The sequence below is a fragment of the Phocoena sinus genome, chromosome 3 (assembly GCF_008692025.1).
Source record: "Phocoena sinus isolate mPhoSin1 chromosome 3, mPhoSin1.pri, whole genome shotgun sequence".
In the NCBI taxonomy this organism is placed as follows: domain Eukaryota; kingdom Metazoa; phylum Chordata; class Mammalia; order Artiodactyla; family Phocoenidae; genus Phocoena; species Phocoena sinus.
Genome location: NC_045765.1, coordinates 9,053,026 through 9,070,244, shown reverse-complemented (window position 1 = coordinate 9,070,244; position 17,219 = coordinate 9,053,026). Strand labels below are relative to the sequence as shown.

Genomic DNA, 17,219 nt, shown 5'->3' with positions numbered 1-17,219 from the left:
AAGCTTCCTTTTGTCGAGTTCTTGATTCTACCTTTCATTTTCTCTCTGGACTCAGACCCCCTCAACCACCAAATCTGGAACTCTGATACTCCTGGGAAATGTGTTAGGTAACCTGCAAGCACAGCGTCACGGTAAGAGACCCAGACCGGTAGGATTGCACAAAGATCCATCGTCCTGGTTTTGTAGCCCCCTGAATTTCAAATCCTGTTACCTTGTTTTCCATAATCAGAGAGCTTGCATTATTGACCAGCCTCAGTGCTCACTTGTAAAAGATGATTAATTTGGTTTGGACTTCATTTTTATCATTCTATAGCTATTTCATACTTTGCAGTTCTATCTATAGAATGAATTGTTTGAGGTCCCCTAGTCTTGGTGTCAGTTTTCACAAAAAATGAGGAGAATGATCTAGAGTTTGTAAATTCCGCATACCAACACTGCATCTTAGACACAGACATTGTTAAAGTTCTTTTGCTTGCAAGAAAGAGAAACGTGTTCAGATTAGCTTAGTCAAAGAGGAGAGTTTATTTTAGGGATACAGGGATATATCAAGCCACTTAAGAACTGAAAGGTCTCCAGGGATAAGGAATGTTTTTCTATTTCTTTCTCTGCCTCTCTATTCCTTTCTCTTTCTCTCTCTTCCCCACCACACGGTTTTCATCTCTGCTCTTCTCTGCACATGGCTAAAGATGGCTTCCCACTAAGTCCCAAAGTTCTACGTCCTCAGATTAAGCCACAAGCAGATTCCCGTGCATGTCTGGGTCGCAGTTGTAAATTGCCAGGAGAAAGCCCCATTGGCCCAGCTTGGGTTAAATCTATACCCCTGATCCAATCAGCTGTGGCCAAGGATGGGCCATAAATAGAAATGCTGCAGCACCCCCTGGAGGTTGGATATTCTCACACAAAGGTAGGGGTGGGGGCTGGACAGGCTCCCCAAATAGTTTTGGTCACAGTCACAGATTAAATATAAAATGTCTAACCTATTGGGCCTGCTTTCTGAGCTGGTTGGTGATTGGGGCATGAAGACAGAGGTAGGCTTGAACCACAGACTCTTAGAGGTGGGAGGGAGCTGGAGGGCTGGCATGTGGAAGAGGGGTTGGTCCTCTGTGTCCCCAAAGTTAGGAATAGGGCCACATAGTGGGTGCCAATAGCAGGGAAGTGGGTTTCTGTTTTATGTAAAGAACTTCCTGGTGCTTAGAGGTCGCCTCCTCCTCTGTCATTCTGCTCTTGACCCCCAAAGACACACCATGATCTTGGAACGCCCTTCCCGGCCCACTGGCTTCTCTCTTCCTCTTCAAACTCTTTTACAAATGCATTGGTAGGCATTTACTGCATTTGTTCCTATGGGCAGGGCTGAGATATCCCACTTTACAGGTAAGCAGACAGAGGTGATGTGACTTGGTCAGGGTCCCCCAGAGCTAAAATCCAGGTCTCTTCCTGTCACCCTGCCCGGCCTGGCTAATTGTCTTCCTCTCCCTGAGCCAGTTCCCTTGGTCCCACGGGAACTGCCTTGCGCTTGGCATCTTTATAGACAGTCTCTTCGTATCCCAGGCTGATGTTTGTTTCCATCACCTGAGCTGTGTGTAAGTAATAAGAGTGAGGCTCGGGACTTCCCTGGTGGTGCAGTGGTTAAGAATCTGCCTGCCAACGCAGGGGACACGGGTTCAAGCCCTGGTCCGGGAAGATCCCATATTCCGCGGAGCAACTAAGCTCACGAGCCACGACTACTGAGCCCACGCACCACAACTACTGAAGCCCGTGCTCCTAGAGCCCGTGCTCTGCAACAAGAGAAGCCACTGCCCTGAGAAGCCCGTGCACCTCAAAGAAGAGTAGCCTCCACTCGCTGCAATTAGAGAAAGCCCATGCACAGCCACAGAGACCCAACACAGTCAAAAATAAATTAAAAATAAACAAATAAAGGATTTTTTTAAAAAAAGAGTGAGGCTCTACACGTCCCTTGAAAGCCAAGGGCTCTCACACTTCTCACCAAAATATTACTGACAAGGGAGTATTTTGTGGCTTTTCAGTCACTAGCTCTTCTTTCAGGTGCAAGACAAGGACTCGACCAAAATTCAGAGGTAGCAAGCAAGATTACTGGGGTTTGAATGCAGCTCCATCTTGTTCCTCAGGATCTGTGAGCATTCCTCTGCCCTGCCCCCCCCCTTCCTCTGCCTGGCTTCTCTTTATCCAGCTCCGGTGTCACCCATCACAGAGGTCTTGCTCACCCTCACTTCTGCCCGCTCCCAAACACCCCACCCTTGTTAAAGATTCCTCCTGGTTCCCACAGCCCTTATGTTTAATGCATACAACCCAAAGCAGTATAGCTCAGAGGTTAAAGGAACAAGGTTTAGTGTCAGCAGATGTAAGACAAATCCTCCACCTTTCACTAGCTGTGTGACTTTGGGCCAGTTGCTTAATCTCTCTGGGCCTGTCTCCTCATTTGTAAAATGAACATGATAGAGTATCCATCTCCTGGAATCAGCATTCCCTGAGGTGATTCATGTGAATAGTGAGCACTGGTGAATGATGTCTGGTGAGTAGTGAGCACTCCATATGCAGCACTATGATTACACGAGATCTGACTTATGAGAGCTTTAGAACAGGGCCTGGCACCAAATAGTATAGTAATAGTAGCAATCATAGCAGTACCAGTGTCATCATTTTTCACACTGTCTTCGATAAATTTCCAGTTGACATGCCAGCCTCATCAGTGAGAAAAGGGTGTGTCCTTTGCTCCATAATCCCCATGGCCTGACATATAGCAGGCACCTAGTAAACAGCTGTTGAGCGAACAAATGAACAAACAGATTTTGCTAAACTCTACAAGGCGCAAAAGTACATTCAAAAGCTATTGCCCTGTGCAGAAGGCAAAATCAAGCTGATCTGAAGGTTCTAAGACAAAGGCTGACCCACTTCTGTAAACGGCCAGACAGTACATTTTCAGGTTCCATGGGCCATAGGCGCTCTGTGACAACCATTCAATTCTGCCACTGTAGTGGGAAAGCAGCTGCAGACAGGTAAATGTGTGGGCGCAGATGGATTCCAATAAAATTTTATACACGGACACTAAAATTTGAACTTCATTTGATTTTCACAAGTCATAAAATGTTATTCTTTTGATTTCCCCCCCCCAACCATTTAAAAATTTAAAAACATTTGTTAACTCGCTAGCCATTCAAACGCAAGGGGCTGGTTTGATTTGGCCCAGGAGCTGGTGTTCGCTCCACTGCTTCAGCTGGCGAAATCCCGCTCTCTGGAGAGCATCATCAGAAAGGCGGGCCTCGGATTGGATCAGGCAAAGTGGGCGGGGCCGAGGGTGGGGCATTGTGTAGTGCGCGCAGTTGGGAAGGGCAGGCCCGGATTGGTCCACTCCGGCGGCTGTCAGCGAGCGGCGTGTTCGACATTCAGCCAGTCAGCGCTGCGCTGCCGCCTCGCCCCGCCTCGCGCAGGCGTCCCTGTCACGCGGGGAGTGCGCCACGCCCCCTTACGCGTCCAGCAGGGACTTCCGGGACGGGCGCGGAGTGACGTCAGGAGGAGGGCAGGTAAGTGCAGGCGGGCAGAGGGGCGGCTAGGCCCGGTACTCCTGGGGGTCCGTCCACTGCTTCACCCGGCCTCGGAGCCGCCCTATGGGGTCGAACGCGCCGGGGGCCGCGGGGCTCTGGGAACGTGGGCCCGATGCTCGGAGCTGCCCGCCCCCCAGCCGCGACCCTCGACACAAAACCCCGGGCCCTAGCTGCGACCCCAGACCTGACCCTAGCCCATATTATACCTCTTAAGGTTTTCCTCATCTGGAAAATGGGACAGTAAGCCCGTATTTCTTTGGGTCTTGGTGAAGATTTTTTTTAAATGACGCTTGTAAAACGGTTTGGCATGAGAAATAATCAGAACTACAAACGTTTAACTCAGCATCAGGCGCTCTTCCAGATACTTTACCTCACTGAGTCTTGACAGCAACCTCATCAGGTTGAAACTTGTATAAACCCCATATTACAAATAAGATAACAGGCTCAGAGAGAGAAGCAGTTTGCCCAAAGTCAAGCCGCTAGCAAGCAAAGCAGAGTCGGGATCCAAGCCCAAGCATTATGCCCTGAGCCAGTGGGGTTTATCATTATTCTTGACACCGAGGACCAGAGATTTCTATACATCCACCCTGTAGCCCCACCTGTACCACTCACTGGGGTGATAAAACCACGGTAAGACCCCCAACTCCTGTAAGTGGAGTACTCACTCTGTGCAAGCATTACCCATGTTTGTATGTTATTTCATTTACAGCAACTCCAAAAAGTCCTCTTGCCGTCATCCACTCTTTACAGGTGAGGAAATATAAGCTCAGGGAGGCTCAGACATTGGCCAAGGTTACCCAGCTAGTGAGGAATGGAGCAGGGATTCCAGCCCAGGGAACTGTGCCCCCAAAGCTTGGGTGGGCACTTAGCTATTTTGTTGGCAAAAGCATTTTTAGTTTGGAAGTGACTTTAAGAAAATCTGGTCCAGGGGCACACTTTACAGGTGGAGGATCCGAGGTGGAGAGGAGTTTGGGGGGATGGTGGAACACTTTATATCTGGGGCTTTGCACCCTGGCTCTGCCTTCCTATCAGCTTCTGACCCCTGGCAAGTTACTTAAGCTCCCACGTCCTCATTCGTCAACTGGAGATAATACTAACATGGTATAGAGTAAATGGGGCAATGATGTTGGACTCTGTGCAGCAGGTAGCACACAGTAACTATTAGAGAGCGCACAGCTAAGTTTGCAGAAACAGAGACTTCCTGACTCGAGCACAAGGAGCCAGCAAACTACACTCACAGGCCAAAACCAGACCACTGCGTGATTTTGTACAACCCACCAGCAAAGAATGGGTTTAACTTCTTAAATTGTTGGGGAAAAATCAAAAGGAGAATAAGGGCTTCCCTGGTGGCGCAGTGGTTGAGAGTCCGCCTGCCGATGCAGGGGACGCAGGTTCGTGCCCCGGTCCGGGAGGATCCCACATGCCGCCGAGCGGCTGGGCCCGTGAGCCATGGCTGCTGAGCCTGCATGTCCGGAGCCTGTGCTCTGCAATGGGAGAGGCCACAACAGTGAGTGGCCTGTGTACCGCAAAAAAAAACAAAACAAAACAAACAAAAAAAAAGAATAATATTTTGTGACATGTGGCAATCATGTGAAATTGAAATTTCAGGGTCCACAAATAAAGTTTTGTTGGAATGCAGCCACACCCATTCATTTACATATTGTCTATGGCTGCTTTCTAGCAGTGACAGCAGAGTTGAGCCAAGTTGAGCTGTTGGGACAAATTCTGGCCCTCAATCGAGAAAATCTGCCAATCCCCATTCTGGACTACGCTTTAGTCCCTCATACTGTCTCTCTTTTTTATTTATTTATTTTTTTAATTGAAATACAGTTGATTTAAAATGTTGTGTTAGGGCTTCCCTGGTGGCGCAGTGGTTGAGAGTCCGCCTGCCGATGCAGGGGACACGGGTTCACGCCCTGGTCCGGGAAGATCCCACATGCTGCGGAGCGGCTAGGCCTGTGAGCCATGGCCACTGAGCCTGCGCGTCCGGAGCCTGTGCTCCGCAACGAGAGAGGCCACAGCAGTGAGAGGCCCGCGTACCATACACACAAAATAAAAACATAAAATGTTGTGTTAATTACTGCTGTTCAGCAAAGTGATTCAGTTAAACATATATATATGTTCTTTTTTTAATATTCTTTTCCATTATGGTTTATCTTAGAATATTGAATATAGTTCTCTGTGCTATACAGTAGGACCTTGTTGTTTATCCATTCTATATGTAATAGTTTGCATCTGCTCACCCCAAATTCCCAGTGTCTCTGTGTCACCCACACTGAGTCTTATGGAACCTCAGTCAGTTATCAGAGGTTGATGAAGTCAGCATTTATCAGGAGCTGTCCTGGGTGCCGGAGACGGAGCACAGTGGCACCTGGCGGAGGAGACAGACTGTAAACAAGTGAACAGACACAGGGTGATGAGGTGGAAGCTCCAGGGAAGAAGTGACTTTAGATCAGGTGATCAGATGAGGCCTCTGACAGAGGTGATGTTTGAGCTGAGACCTGTGACAAAGAACACTCGTGGGTGTTATCCTGTGTATTGTAGGTGTTTAGCCGCATTCAAGGCAGTTGGCCTGTACCTGCTTAGCTTTCGAAGGCAGCCAGGAAGCCAGTGTGACTGAAACAGCGAGTGAGAGGGAGAGGGGTAAAAGGTGGGCTCGGAGAGGCAGGCAGGGGCCCCATAGGCCATGGGGAGGGGTTTGACTTGATCCTCAGAGCTATGGGAATCACTGGAGGCGTTTAAGCAGGAAAGTGATAGTTCAGATTTATATTTTCACAGATCCTTCTAGCCCTTACGAGGAGAACAGACCATAAGAGTCAAGGGCAGAGCCAGGAGCCTAGGAAGGAGGTGACTGTACTCGTCCAGGTGAGCGATGATGGGGGCCATGGAGGGATGAGAAGTGTCAGCTGGGAAATATATGTTGGATGGAGAGTGAACAGGACACTCCCTTTCCAGACAGACAAACGCCGCTCCTTGGATGCCTCCTACACCTGCAGAGAGGATCATCTGAGCCGCCACCACCACCACGCACAGCCCACCACATCTTCACAGAGAAGCCGCAACTGTCTGCCAGGCTGTCCAGGAGGGTGGCACTGGGCAGTGAATCGACAAAGCAGTGTCTCGTCGTCTTTTCAGATAGGCTGAGTGGCGGCTGAGGACCAGTAGGCAGCTTCCAAGATGGTGAGTAGAAGACAGGCTGTGCTCATTGGGTTTCTCTTCTGATCTTTAGGTGAAGGGAAGGGGTCCCCTGAATAGCCCTTTCCCTCCCCTAAAAGTCTCCTTCCCCACCCCTGACCCCAAGTTCTCAGGTATTTTCAAACTCTGGATCATGGTCTTCAGGTGCAGTGGTTTTCAAACTTTGCTGTGTACTAAAATCACCCAGGGAGCTTTTTTCTTTTTTTTTCCTGTTTTTTTTTTTCTTAATGAGGTGGAATTCACATAACATAAAACTAACATTTTAAAACATATGATTCAGTGGCATTTAGTACATTCACAATATTTTGCAATGACCACCTCTGTCTAGTTCCAAAACATTTCCGTCACCCCAAAAGGAAATCCTATACCCAATAGCAGTCACTCCCGTTGCCCCACCCCAGCCCCTGGCAACCACCAGTCTGCTTTCTGCCTCTGTAGATTTGTCCGTTCTGGACATTTCATATCAATGGAATCATGTACCATGTGTCCCTTTGTATCCAGCTTCTTTCACTTAGCATGATTTTTTCGGGATTTACCCACATTACAGCATATATCAGAGCTTCCTTCCTTTTTAATGGCTGAATAATATCCCATTATATGGATGGACCACATTTTGTTTATCCTTTCATCCACTGATGGACACTTGGGTTGTTACCACCATTTGGCTATTGTGAATGGACCTGTATGTACAAGGATGTGTATATACACGTGTTTTCCAGGGTTGCTTTGGAAAAGCCCTGTGTCCAGGCACCATGCCCTAGAGCAGGTCCTCTGTCAGGAGAACCTCTGGGCGTGGGTCCCAGGCATCAGTATTTTAGAAACTCCTCAGGTAGTTGTAACATGCCGCCAAGTTTGAGACCCACTGCTTCAGTGGATCGTTAAGTCAATAAGTCAATTCAGCAGTTGGCTGTCAGCATTTAAAAGAGAGATTCACAGCTGGGTGAGCATTCTTTCCTGAAACCTGTGCTTGTGTATTTGGGGTTAAATATGTCTTACCTTAAGTCACGGTCCCAAAATAACTGTGAAAGCCATTGCTCTAGGAGAGTCTAACCCTTGTGGAATTTTCCACAGCGATGATGGTGGGTTTTGTTTTGTTTGTTTGTTTTTCTTTGGCTGAGCCGCTCAGCTTGCCGGATCTTAGTTCCCTGACCAGGGATTGAACCCAGGCCACGGCAGTAAAAGTGCTGAGTCCTAACCAGTGGACCGCCGGGGAATTCCCAACAGTGGGGCTTTTTCCCCCAAGTCACCAGTCCTTGATGGGACACGGAGCCCTGGGCCATCCTCCAGGATATCCCTGTCTTCCTTGTCCAGGTCTCGCCCCTCAAGGCTGCACAAGTAGGTCTCCCGTAGGACCCTCTCTGACTCACGTCTCTCTTCTGCTTTCCAGGGTGAAAGGAAAGGCGTAAACAAGTACTACCCTCCGGATTTCAACCCTACAAAGGTAAGGGGCAGGCTTCCTTCTCCGTGTCCACGACAGCATAGCGACCCCGCCGGGTAGGGGCCACACGCTCTTCATCCCCTCCTGGAGTCAGAACAACAGCTGCAGAAGCCCGGGCGGCCCCCAAGGTCTCCCTGCCTTGCACTTGTCACCTGAGTCTTGGGGCAGCCTTCCCTCCCAGGTGGTCAGTGTGACCCTGGTCAATGACCCATGTAAACACCAGCATGCCCAGTGTCAGGTGTGGTGTGTTTCCAGTGGAGTCCAGGATGAGGTCCCACACACGGCCTCTGGGTCAGATCCCCTCACCCTCCCAGCTCCAGCTCGTCTGGCCTCCTCATTGTTCCCTCTGCCTGGAACCTCTCCCTCCCTCTGACCCCAAGACTCCTTTCCTTCCTTTAGGTCTCTCCTCACAGAGGGCCTCCCTGACCACCCTCTCATTCTCTATCGCATGACCTAGTGCTTTATTTCTCTCCGTAGCCTTCTTAACTCCTTGATGCATCACCCATTTATTTGCGTATTATCCATCTCCCCCTCTCTTTATTTATTTTATTTATTTATTTTTGGCTGCATCGGGTCTCCGTTGCTGCGAGCGGGCTTTCTCTAGTTGCAGCGAGCGGGAGGTACTCTTTGTTGCAGCATGTGGGCCTCTCTTTGCGGTGGCTTCTCTTGTTGCGGAGCATGGACTCTAGGCATGCGGGCCTCAGTAGTTGTGGCTCGCAGGCTCAGTAGTTGTGGCGCACGGGCATAGTTGCTCTGCGGCACGTGGGATCTTCCCAAACCAGGGCCTGAACCCGTGTCCCCCGCATTGGCAGGTGGATTCCTAACCACTGCGCCACCAGGGAAGCCCCCCATCTCCCCCTCTAGAACGTCCGCGCCTCAAGGGCAGGGATGTTCATCTGTCTCATTTGCATCTGTGTCCCCACACTGGGCGCTCAGTAAGGGGCTAGTAAATGAATCAGCATGTCCCAGCTATGTGGTCCCCTGCACATGACTCGGTCTTTCTACACCAGAGTCTCCCCATAGGTCCAAAGGGGAAACAAAACAACGTGACCTCCCAGAAACGTTGCGGGATTAAAGTGAGATGACACACTTAAAGTACCCAGCAGAGGTTTGCTGGTCTTGTCATCTCACCTGATCCCACAACACCTGGAGGTAATTATGATCCTTGTCCGCAGTTGACTCATAGGGCTGTGGAAGGCAAAAGGTGAGGTCACTGCCCAGGGTCACACAGCTCTCTTAGCTCCTAAATGGGAGAGGTAAGATGCAGACTCCTGTTTTCCTGATTCCAAGCCTAAGTGCCTCCCATTTTGCTGTTTACACTCCCAGCAGGACATAAGAATGAGGCCTCTCTCGGCCTGTGAGAGAGGGCCTGAGCTCCCCCAGCTCAGCAGTGCTAATCTGCTCCCTCTTCCTTTCCACACAGCATGGCTCACTCAACAGATACCATAACAGCCACCCTCTTCGGGAGCGGGCTCGGAAGCTGTCCCAGGGCATCCTCATCATCAGGTAAGGCCCTGGCATCACCTGAGGACCCCTGCCCTTTGTGCCACCTGGTGTCAACCTCAAGGAGTGTTCAGCACCCCCTGATTTTGCCCAGTGCTGCAGGGTCTTAATTCCATAAAGCAGAAAGTTGCTGTATCAGTCAGCCATTGCTGCGTAACAAAACGATAAGCACATGTTAAGCACTCGTGTTGTTCACGAGTCTGCAGCTCAGCTGGATGCCTCTGCTGCCCTTGGCTGGTCTTGGCTGACCTGGGCTGGGCTGTCTCACATGTTTGGGGGTTGCCTGGCTGGGGACTGGCTGGTCCAGCATGGCTTTGGTTGGTATGACTGGGCTGTGTTCCAAGTCTCATCCTCCAGCCGGCTAACCTGGGCTTGTTCACACAGCAGCAGCCGGGTTCCAAAAGAGAGCCAGCAGAGGCATGCAAGGCTTCTTGAGGCAGAGACCCTGAGCTGGTACCCTGTCACTTCTGTCTCATTGATTCCCCAAAGCAAGTCATGATGCAGGGAGCGGGTGGGCAACACACTCCACCTCTTGACAGGAATGGCTGCAGAGTCATCTTGCAAAGGGCACGGACATGGGGAGGATAAAGAATCACAGCCATTGCTGCAGTCAAGCCAGGACGATGGCTATTCCGGGGTTCTCCTCTTATTTCTGGCCAGCACCCTGTGGGTCAGCCGTGGCAGGAAGCAGAAGCCAGCTTGTGTCGCCCCAGAAGGAGCCCCTCTCTGCCTCCTTCTCTGCCTCATGAACTCTGCCCTCAGCCTCTGGGGTCCGCCCTGGGCCTGAGCAGAGCATCCAGTGACAAAACCATCAGAGGCAGGAACATCTATGGAAAAGTAGTCAAGATGCAAATCTCAGCAGTGGCCCCAAGAGTCACAGAGCTGAAGGTCACCTCCAACTCCCGCCGTGCCTCCACACTCCAGATCCAGCCACCCACCCTGCCTTCTGTTTGCCAAGCCCTCATCTCATCTGTACGGTGTCTTAAATTCACCTTATTATTCATTACTTAATGGTTCTGTTTTAAAAGAGAAGCTCCATTACTGCTGTTAATGGAAATTTGCCAGAATTGCACGTTGCAAATAGAACTGGATAAGAGAAACCCAGGGACTTCCCTGGTGGCGCAGGGGTTGGGACCCGGGTTCAAGCCCTGGTCCAGGAAGATCCCACATGCCGCAGAGCAGCTAAGCCTGTGAGCCATAACTACTGAGCCTGCGCTCTAGAGCCCGTGCTTGGCAACGAGAGGAGCCACCGCAGTGAGAAGCCCGCGCACCACAACGAAGAGTAGCCCCCGCTCGCCGCAACTAGAGAAAGCCCGTCCGCAGCAACGAAGACCCAACGCAGCCAAAAATAAATAAATAAATGTATTAAAAACAAAAAAAATCCAGTGTCACTACAACAACGTAGCTCAACTGGAATCAAACACCAGTGCTCCCTGAAGCCTGCTTCCTCCTCTGCTTGGAAACTTGTGTAGCTGACATTGTGGGATATGGAAGACAGGGCAGCACCCAGCAGAGACGCTCGCCCAGACTGGGTCAGCTGGCCAGAGAGCCACGTGATGGCCCTGGCCTGGTTGCAAGAATGACCACCGTTCTTTACCCTTCCACTTGCACGCCCTTTGCAATGTGACTGCAGCCAGAGTCGCTGACCTGGAGATCCTGGGAGAGCCCACGTGGACGGGGACAAATGAGCTGTTCTCTGTTTGTGTAGATTTGAGATGCCCTATAACATCTGGTGTGATGGCTGCAAGAACCACATCGGCATGGGTGAGCTTCCGCCCGCTCCCCTGCTCCCCACCCTGACCCCCACCATTCAGCCCCATGGCCAGAGAGCCCCTTAACTGCTGGGCGCCATGCGAGACCGTCTCCGCCGGGGTCCCGATCAGGAGTCGAATAGGGGACAGTGGGCTCAAGTGCCTGGTGGGCTGTGGATGCCTCGTGGCAGAGCGGTTAGGAGGCTCTGGGTTCAAATCCCATCTCTGCCACTTCGTAGCTGGTGACCCTTGGCAGGCGACTGAGCCTCTGTACCTCGATTTAGCCATCGGTGAAATTCAGGTGGTATGAGTGCCCGCCTGTGTGGCATAAAAGTGCTTAGTGCAAGGAATTCCCTGGCGGTCCAGTGGTTAGGACCCTGCGCTTTCCACTGCAGGGGGCGTGGGTTCAATCCCTGGTGGGGGAACTAAGATCCCAGAAGCCGCACAGTGCCACCAAAAATAAATTAAAAAGAAAGTGCTTAGTGCACAGCACGTGGCATGTGCAAGGGCTCGTAAACTCACCCTGCTGCTGCCACTACCCTTACTGTTACCGTGAGCATTCAGACCCCTGATCGTGCCCACAGGTGCACAGATGGATGGACAGACATGGGTCCGCGGCCCTGGTCAGCAGCCCTGAGGCCTGCGGCAGGTGACTCGACGCTCCTGGCTTCCGTTTCCTCCACTATAGTACAGGGATCCTCAGCCCTTCCCACGGCGCCTGGCCCAGGGCAGCAGCTCGCTCTGTAAACAGGAGCCGGCAGCTCCCGGCAGGAGGGTCCAGTGCAAGAAAGAGGGGCCAGGCCACCCCACTGCTGAAGTGGAATGACTCCCCCCAACACATCCCCCTGATCAGACCCAGCAAGGGGCGTCTACCCCAAAGGCCTCCAGGCGCTCAGGCGACAAAGAGCAGGGCGCAGCCTGACACCACACATGGGTCAACCTCAGGGCCGTGAACAGAAGCAGCCCCCCTAGAAAAGGAACAGCCGGCCAGGCCACACCACCAACCCCCCCAAGCTCTGTTTTTCTAGTTTAAGCTTTTTTCACTCAGTCAGCAAGATAAGAGTCAAGAATATACCATCTAATTAGTGAAAAAGGAAAAAAAACCTGGCTATTCTCTAGAAAAATAATAAAAGCCAACCTTTTTTTTTTTTTTTTTCTTTTTTTTGGCCGCACCCCACTGTTTGCGGGGTTTTAGTTCCCCAACCAGGGATTGAACCTGGGCCCCGGCTGTGAAAGCACGGAGTCCTAACCACTGGACCGACAGGGAGGGAATTCCCAAAAGCCAACCCTTCTTGAATGCTTGCTGAGCACCTGGCCCAGTGTTAAGCGATCCGTGTGTATTACCAGCTTCTGCAGTTCTCACACCAGCCCTGTGCGGTAGGCATCATAGCCATCCCTATCCAATCGACGGGGAACCTGAGGCCGGACGGCCAGGGCAGCTGGCCTAAGGTCGCACAGCTGGCGGGGTGGCGCCAGGGTATGAACCCGGGCCCTCTGGCTCCATCCAGCCCACCCTCCTCTGTGGCCTGAGCACCCATCCCGCAGCCTAGACATGGCTCTTCTGTGCTTGAATTTCAGTGTCCTCCAGAGGTGTCTCCCCTGCAGGGGAGTAAAATACCACCCCCATCTGCTCCCCACCCCAGGAAAAGACGCTGAGGGTGGCCTGAGCCCTAGCCTCATTCTCTCCCTCTCCTCCTAGGTGTTCGTTACAACGCAGAAAAGAAGAAGGTTGGCAATTACTACACGACCCCGATCTACAGGTAGAGGCAGCCTGGTGGGCCGCAGGGTGAGGGGGCTACAAAGGAGTCTGAGTCGGAGGGAAGTTTCTACCCTCTGCCTGATGATTATCCCCTGGGGGTCTCCTGGAAACCATCATGGTCTGTCAGTCAGGGCACATCCTGCGTAGAACCCTTCATGGTTCCCACCTTCTTCAGAGTAAAAGCCTGAGTCCTCCCCGTGGCCCACAAGGCCCCCGCAGGCTCTGCTCCATCCCCTCAGGAGGGTTTGTTGAATGAATGAACGAACGAACAAATGAATGGATGGATGAACAAGTGAACAAACTCCAGACAGAAGGTCAGTGCCGGGGTGAAGGAACCATATCTGTCTCACCCACGGCTGTCCCCCGGACATGGAGCCCAGCATGTAGCAGGTGCTCCGTGAACACTAGTTGATGACGCGCACGGATGGAAGGAAGCGGGCCACAGTGTCCTGACTCTAGCCCGTCGCCCTCCACCCTGCCAGGTTCCGAATGAAATGCCACCTCTGCGTCAACTACATCGAGATGCAGACAGACCCCGCCAACTGCGACTACGTGATCGTGAGCGGCGCCCAGCGCAAGGAGGAGCGCTGGGACATGGCAGACAACGAGCAGGTGCTGACAACAGGTGAGCGCCAAGGGTGGGCTCCGGGCCCACTGCCAACCCTGAGCCCAGCCCCGAGCCAGGGCCCTGAAGGCCCAGCCCCGCTCTCACTCTCGCAGAGCACGAGAAGAAGCAGAAGCTGGAGACAGATGCCATGTTCCGACTGGAGCACGGTGAGGCCGACCGGAGCATGCTCAAGAAGGCCCTCCCCACCCTGAGCCACATCCAGGAGGCCCAGAGCGCCTGGAAGGACGACTTCGCCCTCAACAGCATGCTGCGGAAAAGGTTCCGGGTGAGCAGGGCTCCGGCCCGGGGTCAGGACCACGGGCAGGCGGGGGTGGCCTGGCATCACCAGCAGTGGAGCGGGGAGAACAAAAAGCAGGCTGAGACCCAGGTCCAGCCCACTCCCTACCACATCCCAGCTATAGGCAGAGGTCATTTCACCCGCGGTTTCCCCACTCGCCACCACATCCCCACATCACAGCACCCATGGGAGGCATCTAGCCCAGCAGCTACTATTAAGCGTGTGGCCCCTTCCCCTGGGGACTCTGGCCCTCACAGCAGACTCTCAAAGGGAAGAAATCCTCAAGCTGGGGCACAAGTGAGTCCCGACACCCGCCCCGTGGCCGGGGCAGGCAGAGGCCCGGGAGGGCACTGATCAGCTCCTAACATATTTCATGGGCCCGCTCAGCTGTCCTGAAACAAAATCCATAGATTGACAACCCACCCCCACGTAATTTCCAAAATCAGCCCTAGAGTCAAATCCCTAGAAATAAAAAAGGAAATTACCTATAAAATGTATAATGCCTATCTCAACATGTAAATGCTTGGGCCGGACACCTGTACCTGCTTGTAGAGCCACTGAGGGCACAGGTGCAAACGCAGACTCCCGACCCCGGGGGGACAGGGTCGTAGCTGGAGGACACCCTAGGGCGTTGCTGTCAGTGACACAATGGCTACTACAGTTGGGCCAAAAATACTCAGTGGAGCTAAGTCACAGGGAATGGGGGTCTGGGGTCAGAGGAGTAAAACAGAAATGGGTTTTTTACCCTCGTGGGCATCCGACAGGGCAGTGGAACGTCCTTTGGGAACATGAGAACTTTTGCCTCTTCCCTCGCTTTGTGGGGCAGCTTTCACCCCTGGAGCCTGCGAACAGAGCCCGGGCAGGAGCATCCCGGGCGACCCCACAAGGCACAAGCTCCATATTCATCATCTTGCCACTCCCATTTTTTCACATCACCTTTTCTGATCATTCTGTGGTGGTTATTATTAGGAGTGAAATTGTGGGTTCTCTTACTAATTATCTGTTACTGAAAGTGTATCTCTCTGGCCAGGCCTCTGCCCAGAGCTGGTGTCCCCTGCCTTGTGGGCGTCCCCGAATGGGGTCTAAGGACCCTCCAACGTAACATCCCAAGGAACCCCATCAGTCCCTAACCTGCCCTGCCTGCATCCTCCGCTTCTCGGTAACGGAAGCATCTCTGTCCTTCCAGACACTCAGCCCGTAAAGCCCAGAGTCAGCCTTGGTTCCTCTTGTTATAACCACCACTCCCCTCTCCCCATCTGTCAGCAAATTCTGGTAGGCTCTGACCACTTCCACAGCCTCCATCATCTCCTGCCTGGACCAGCACAGTCCCTCCACCCTGGTCCCCAGGGGCTCATGCCCTGTGTCCCACAGGCTGTTCCCCTCATAGCCACCAGGGGGCGCCAGCGAGCGCCTGAGTGGGATTACATCCCTGCTATGCTCAAAACCCTCCGTGGCTCCCAACGGCCAGAGTCCTCCCCTTGGCCCACCAGGCCCAAATGATATGCCCCTTCCCCTCCTTACCCCCATCTCCACCTTTCCCTTGCTCATTCTGCTCTAGCCACATTGGCCGCCTCACTGGCAAGCGCACTTCTGCCTCAGGGCCTTTGCACAGGCTGTTCCCTCCACCTTGGCACACTTTTCCACCAGATACCCACATGGCTCCCTCACTCAGACACCTCTTCTCAAATATGGTTTTCTTAGGATACTGTCCCTAACTCCCCCCTCTACCATGCACACCACATTTAAAGTTGAACCCACTGCCTATTTCCTACCCTCTTCCCAGCATTCTTTCTCTCCTCACCACTTTGTCTTGCTCACCCACTAGAATGTCAGCTCCACCAGGGCAAAAGATTTTGTCTGCTCACTGCTGTGTCCCTAGTGTCTAGAACAAGGCCTGGCACCAGAAAGACATTCTGTAAATATCTGTGGAAAGAATGAATGAGTGAAGAACCCAGTGGTACACATACTAATGATTGTGTCTCCTGCTGTTGAACAAATTCTATGTCCCGAGCACTGTGTGAGGCCTTTTCCTCCCATAAGCTTGAAGAGAAGGAAACTGAGACCCTGAACGCTGGAGGGAGTCTCCCCTCCAGCTCAGAGGGCAAAGAGGCACAGCTTTGACACCCACCATCCCTCCCCAACCCCTTCTCCCCAACACAGGAAAAGAAAAAAGCCATGCAGGAGGAGGAAGAGAGGGACCAGGCCCTGCAGGCCAAGGCAAGCCTGGACATCCCGCTGGTGCCGGAGACGGAGGATGACCGCAGGCTGGCCGCCCTGCTCAAGTTCCACACCCTAGACTGTGCGTGGGGGCCAGGGGGCGAGGGGGTCGGGGTGGGGGGAGATGGGGGGCTGCTCGGGCAGAGGGCGGCTCTGGACCTCCTCCTCCCCCCTCCCTCTCCCCATCCCCAGCATATGAGGACAAGCAGAAACTCAAGCGGACAGAGATCATCAGCCGCTCCTGGTTCCCCTCCAGCCCGGGACCTGGCGCCAGCAGCAGCAAAGCCAGCAGCGTCCTGAAGAAGCTGTCCCAGAACCGCAGATCTGCTCCCACTGGCTCCCCCATCACCGTGGGGCACCTGGGCATTGTGCGGCGGCGGTCCCGGGAGGTCCCAGAGAGCCCTCAGCACACAGCTGAGACCCCCAAGTCTGGGGAGCCACGGGTGCCAGAGGGGACCGCCCAGGACAGGCCCACATCCCCCAGAGACTGTTATCAGGAGACAGCCAAGACGTGCAAGAACAGTAGGCCACCGGGGCAGGAGGAGAGCTGTCAGGACAGGCCCTGGCCCCTGCCGGGCTCCTCCCAGGAGGCAGCCAATCCCCAGGACACACCCCAGCCCTGCAGCCTCAGCTCCTCCCTCGTGGCTGACTACTCCGGTTCGGAGAGTGAGTGATTCTGGGGGCCAGATTCACTCAGGAGGCCAAGACCCACCGAGGAGGCCCCTCACAGGCTGCAGCCCCTTAACCCACCAGCCCTTGGAGAGCTCAGTGACCACCCTCCCCAGACCTCACCTCCTCACAGTAATGGAGTTGTTATTTATTTGGTCCTGGAGAGGGTGTCTGTGCCTTGTGGGACCCCCGACCTCCCAGCATTAAAACCCTGCTTCTTTG

General features: G+C 53.0%; 1 protein-coding gene across 3 annotated transcripts; it reads left to right on the top strand.

The window, feature by feature from the left end:
- The first annotated feature begins 3,445 nt into the window (after positions 1-3,445).
- On the top strand, positions 3,446-17,219 carry CCDC130 (coiled-coil domain containing 130). Of its 3 annotated transcripts, XM_032627621.1 has the most exons (12): positions 3,446-3,539; positions 4,270-4,310; positions 6,339-6,425; positions 6,516-6,740; positions 8,143-8,196; positions 9,617-9,699; positions 11,405-11,460; positions 13,147-13,207; positions 13,689-13,831; positions 13,927-14,099; positions 16,272-16,410; positions 16,521-17,219. In XM_032627621.1, exons 4-12 carry the CDS (start codon positions 6,738-6,740, stop codon positions 17,000-17,002), a joined length of 1,194 nt encoding a protein of 397 aa, XP_032483512.1. In that variant the 5' UTR covers positions 3,446-3,539; positions 4,270-4,310; positions 6,339-6,425; positions 6,516-6,737; the 3' UTR covers positions 17,003-17,219. The 3 variants fall into 3 exon arrangements, with proteins under 3 accessions (XP_032483512.1, XP_032483514.1, XP_032483513.1); XM_032627623.1 differs by lacking the exon at positions 11,405-11,460; XM_032627622.1 differs by lacking the exon at positions 4,270-4,310 and having other exon boundaries at positions 3,494-3,539.

Excerpts from the sequence above, each read along its gene's own strand:
- CCDC130 (XM_032627621.1), top strand. Across the intron at positions 9,700-11,404 it reads CAGGGCATCCTCATCATCAG|ATTTGAGATGCCCTATAACA; the intron begins GTAAGGCCCTGG and ends CTGTTTGTGTAG. Across the intron at positions 11,461-13,146 it reads CAAGAACCACATCGGCATGG|GTGTTCGTTACAACGCAGAA; the intron begins GTGAGCTTCCGC and ends CTCTCCTCCTAG.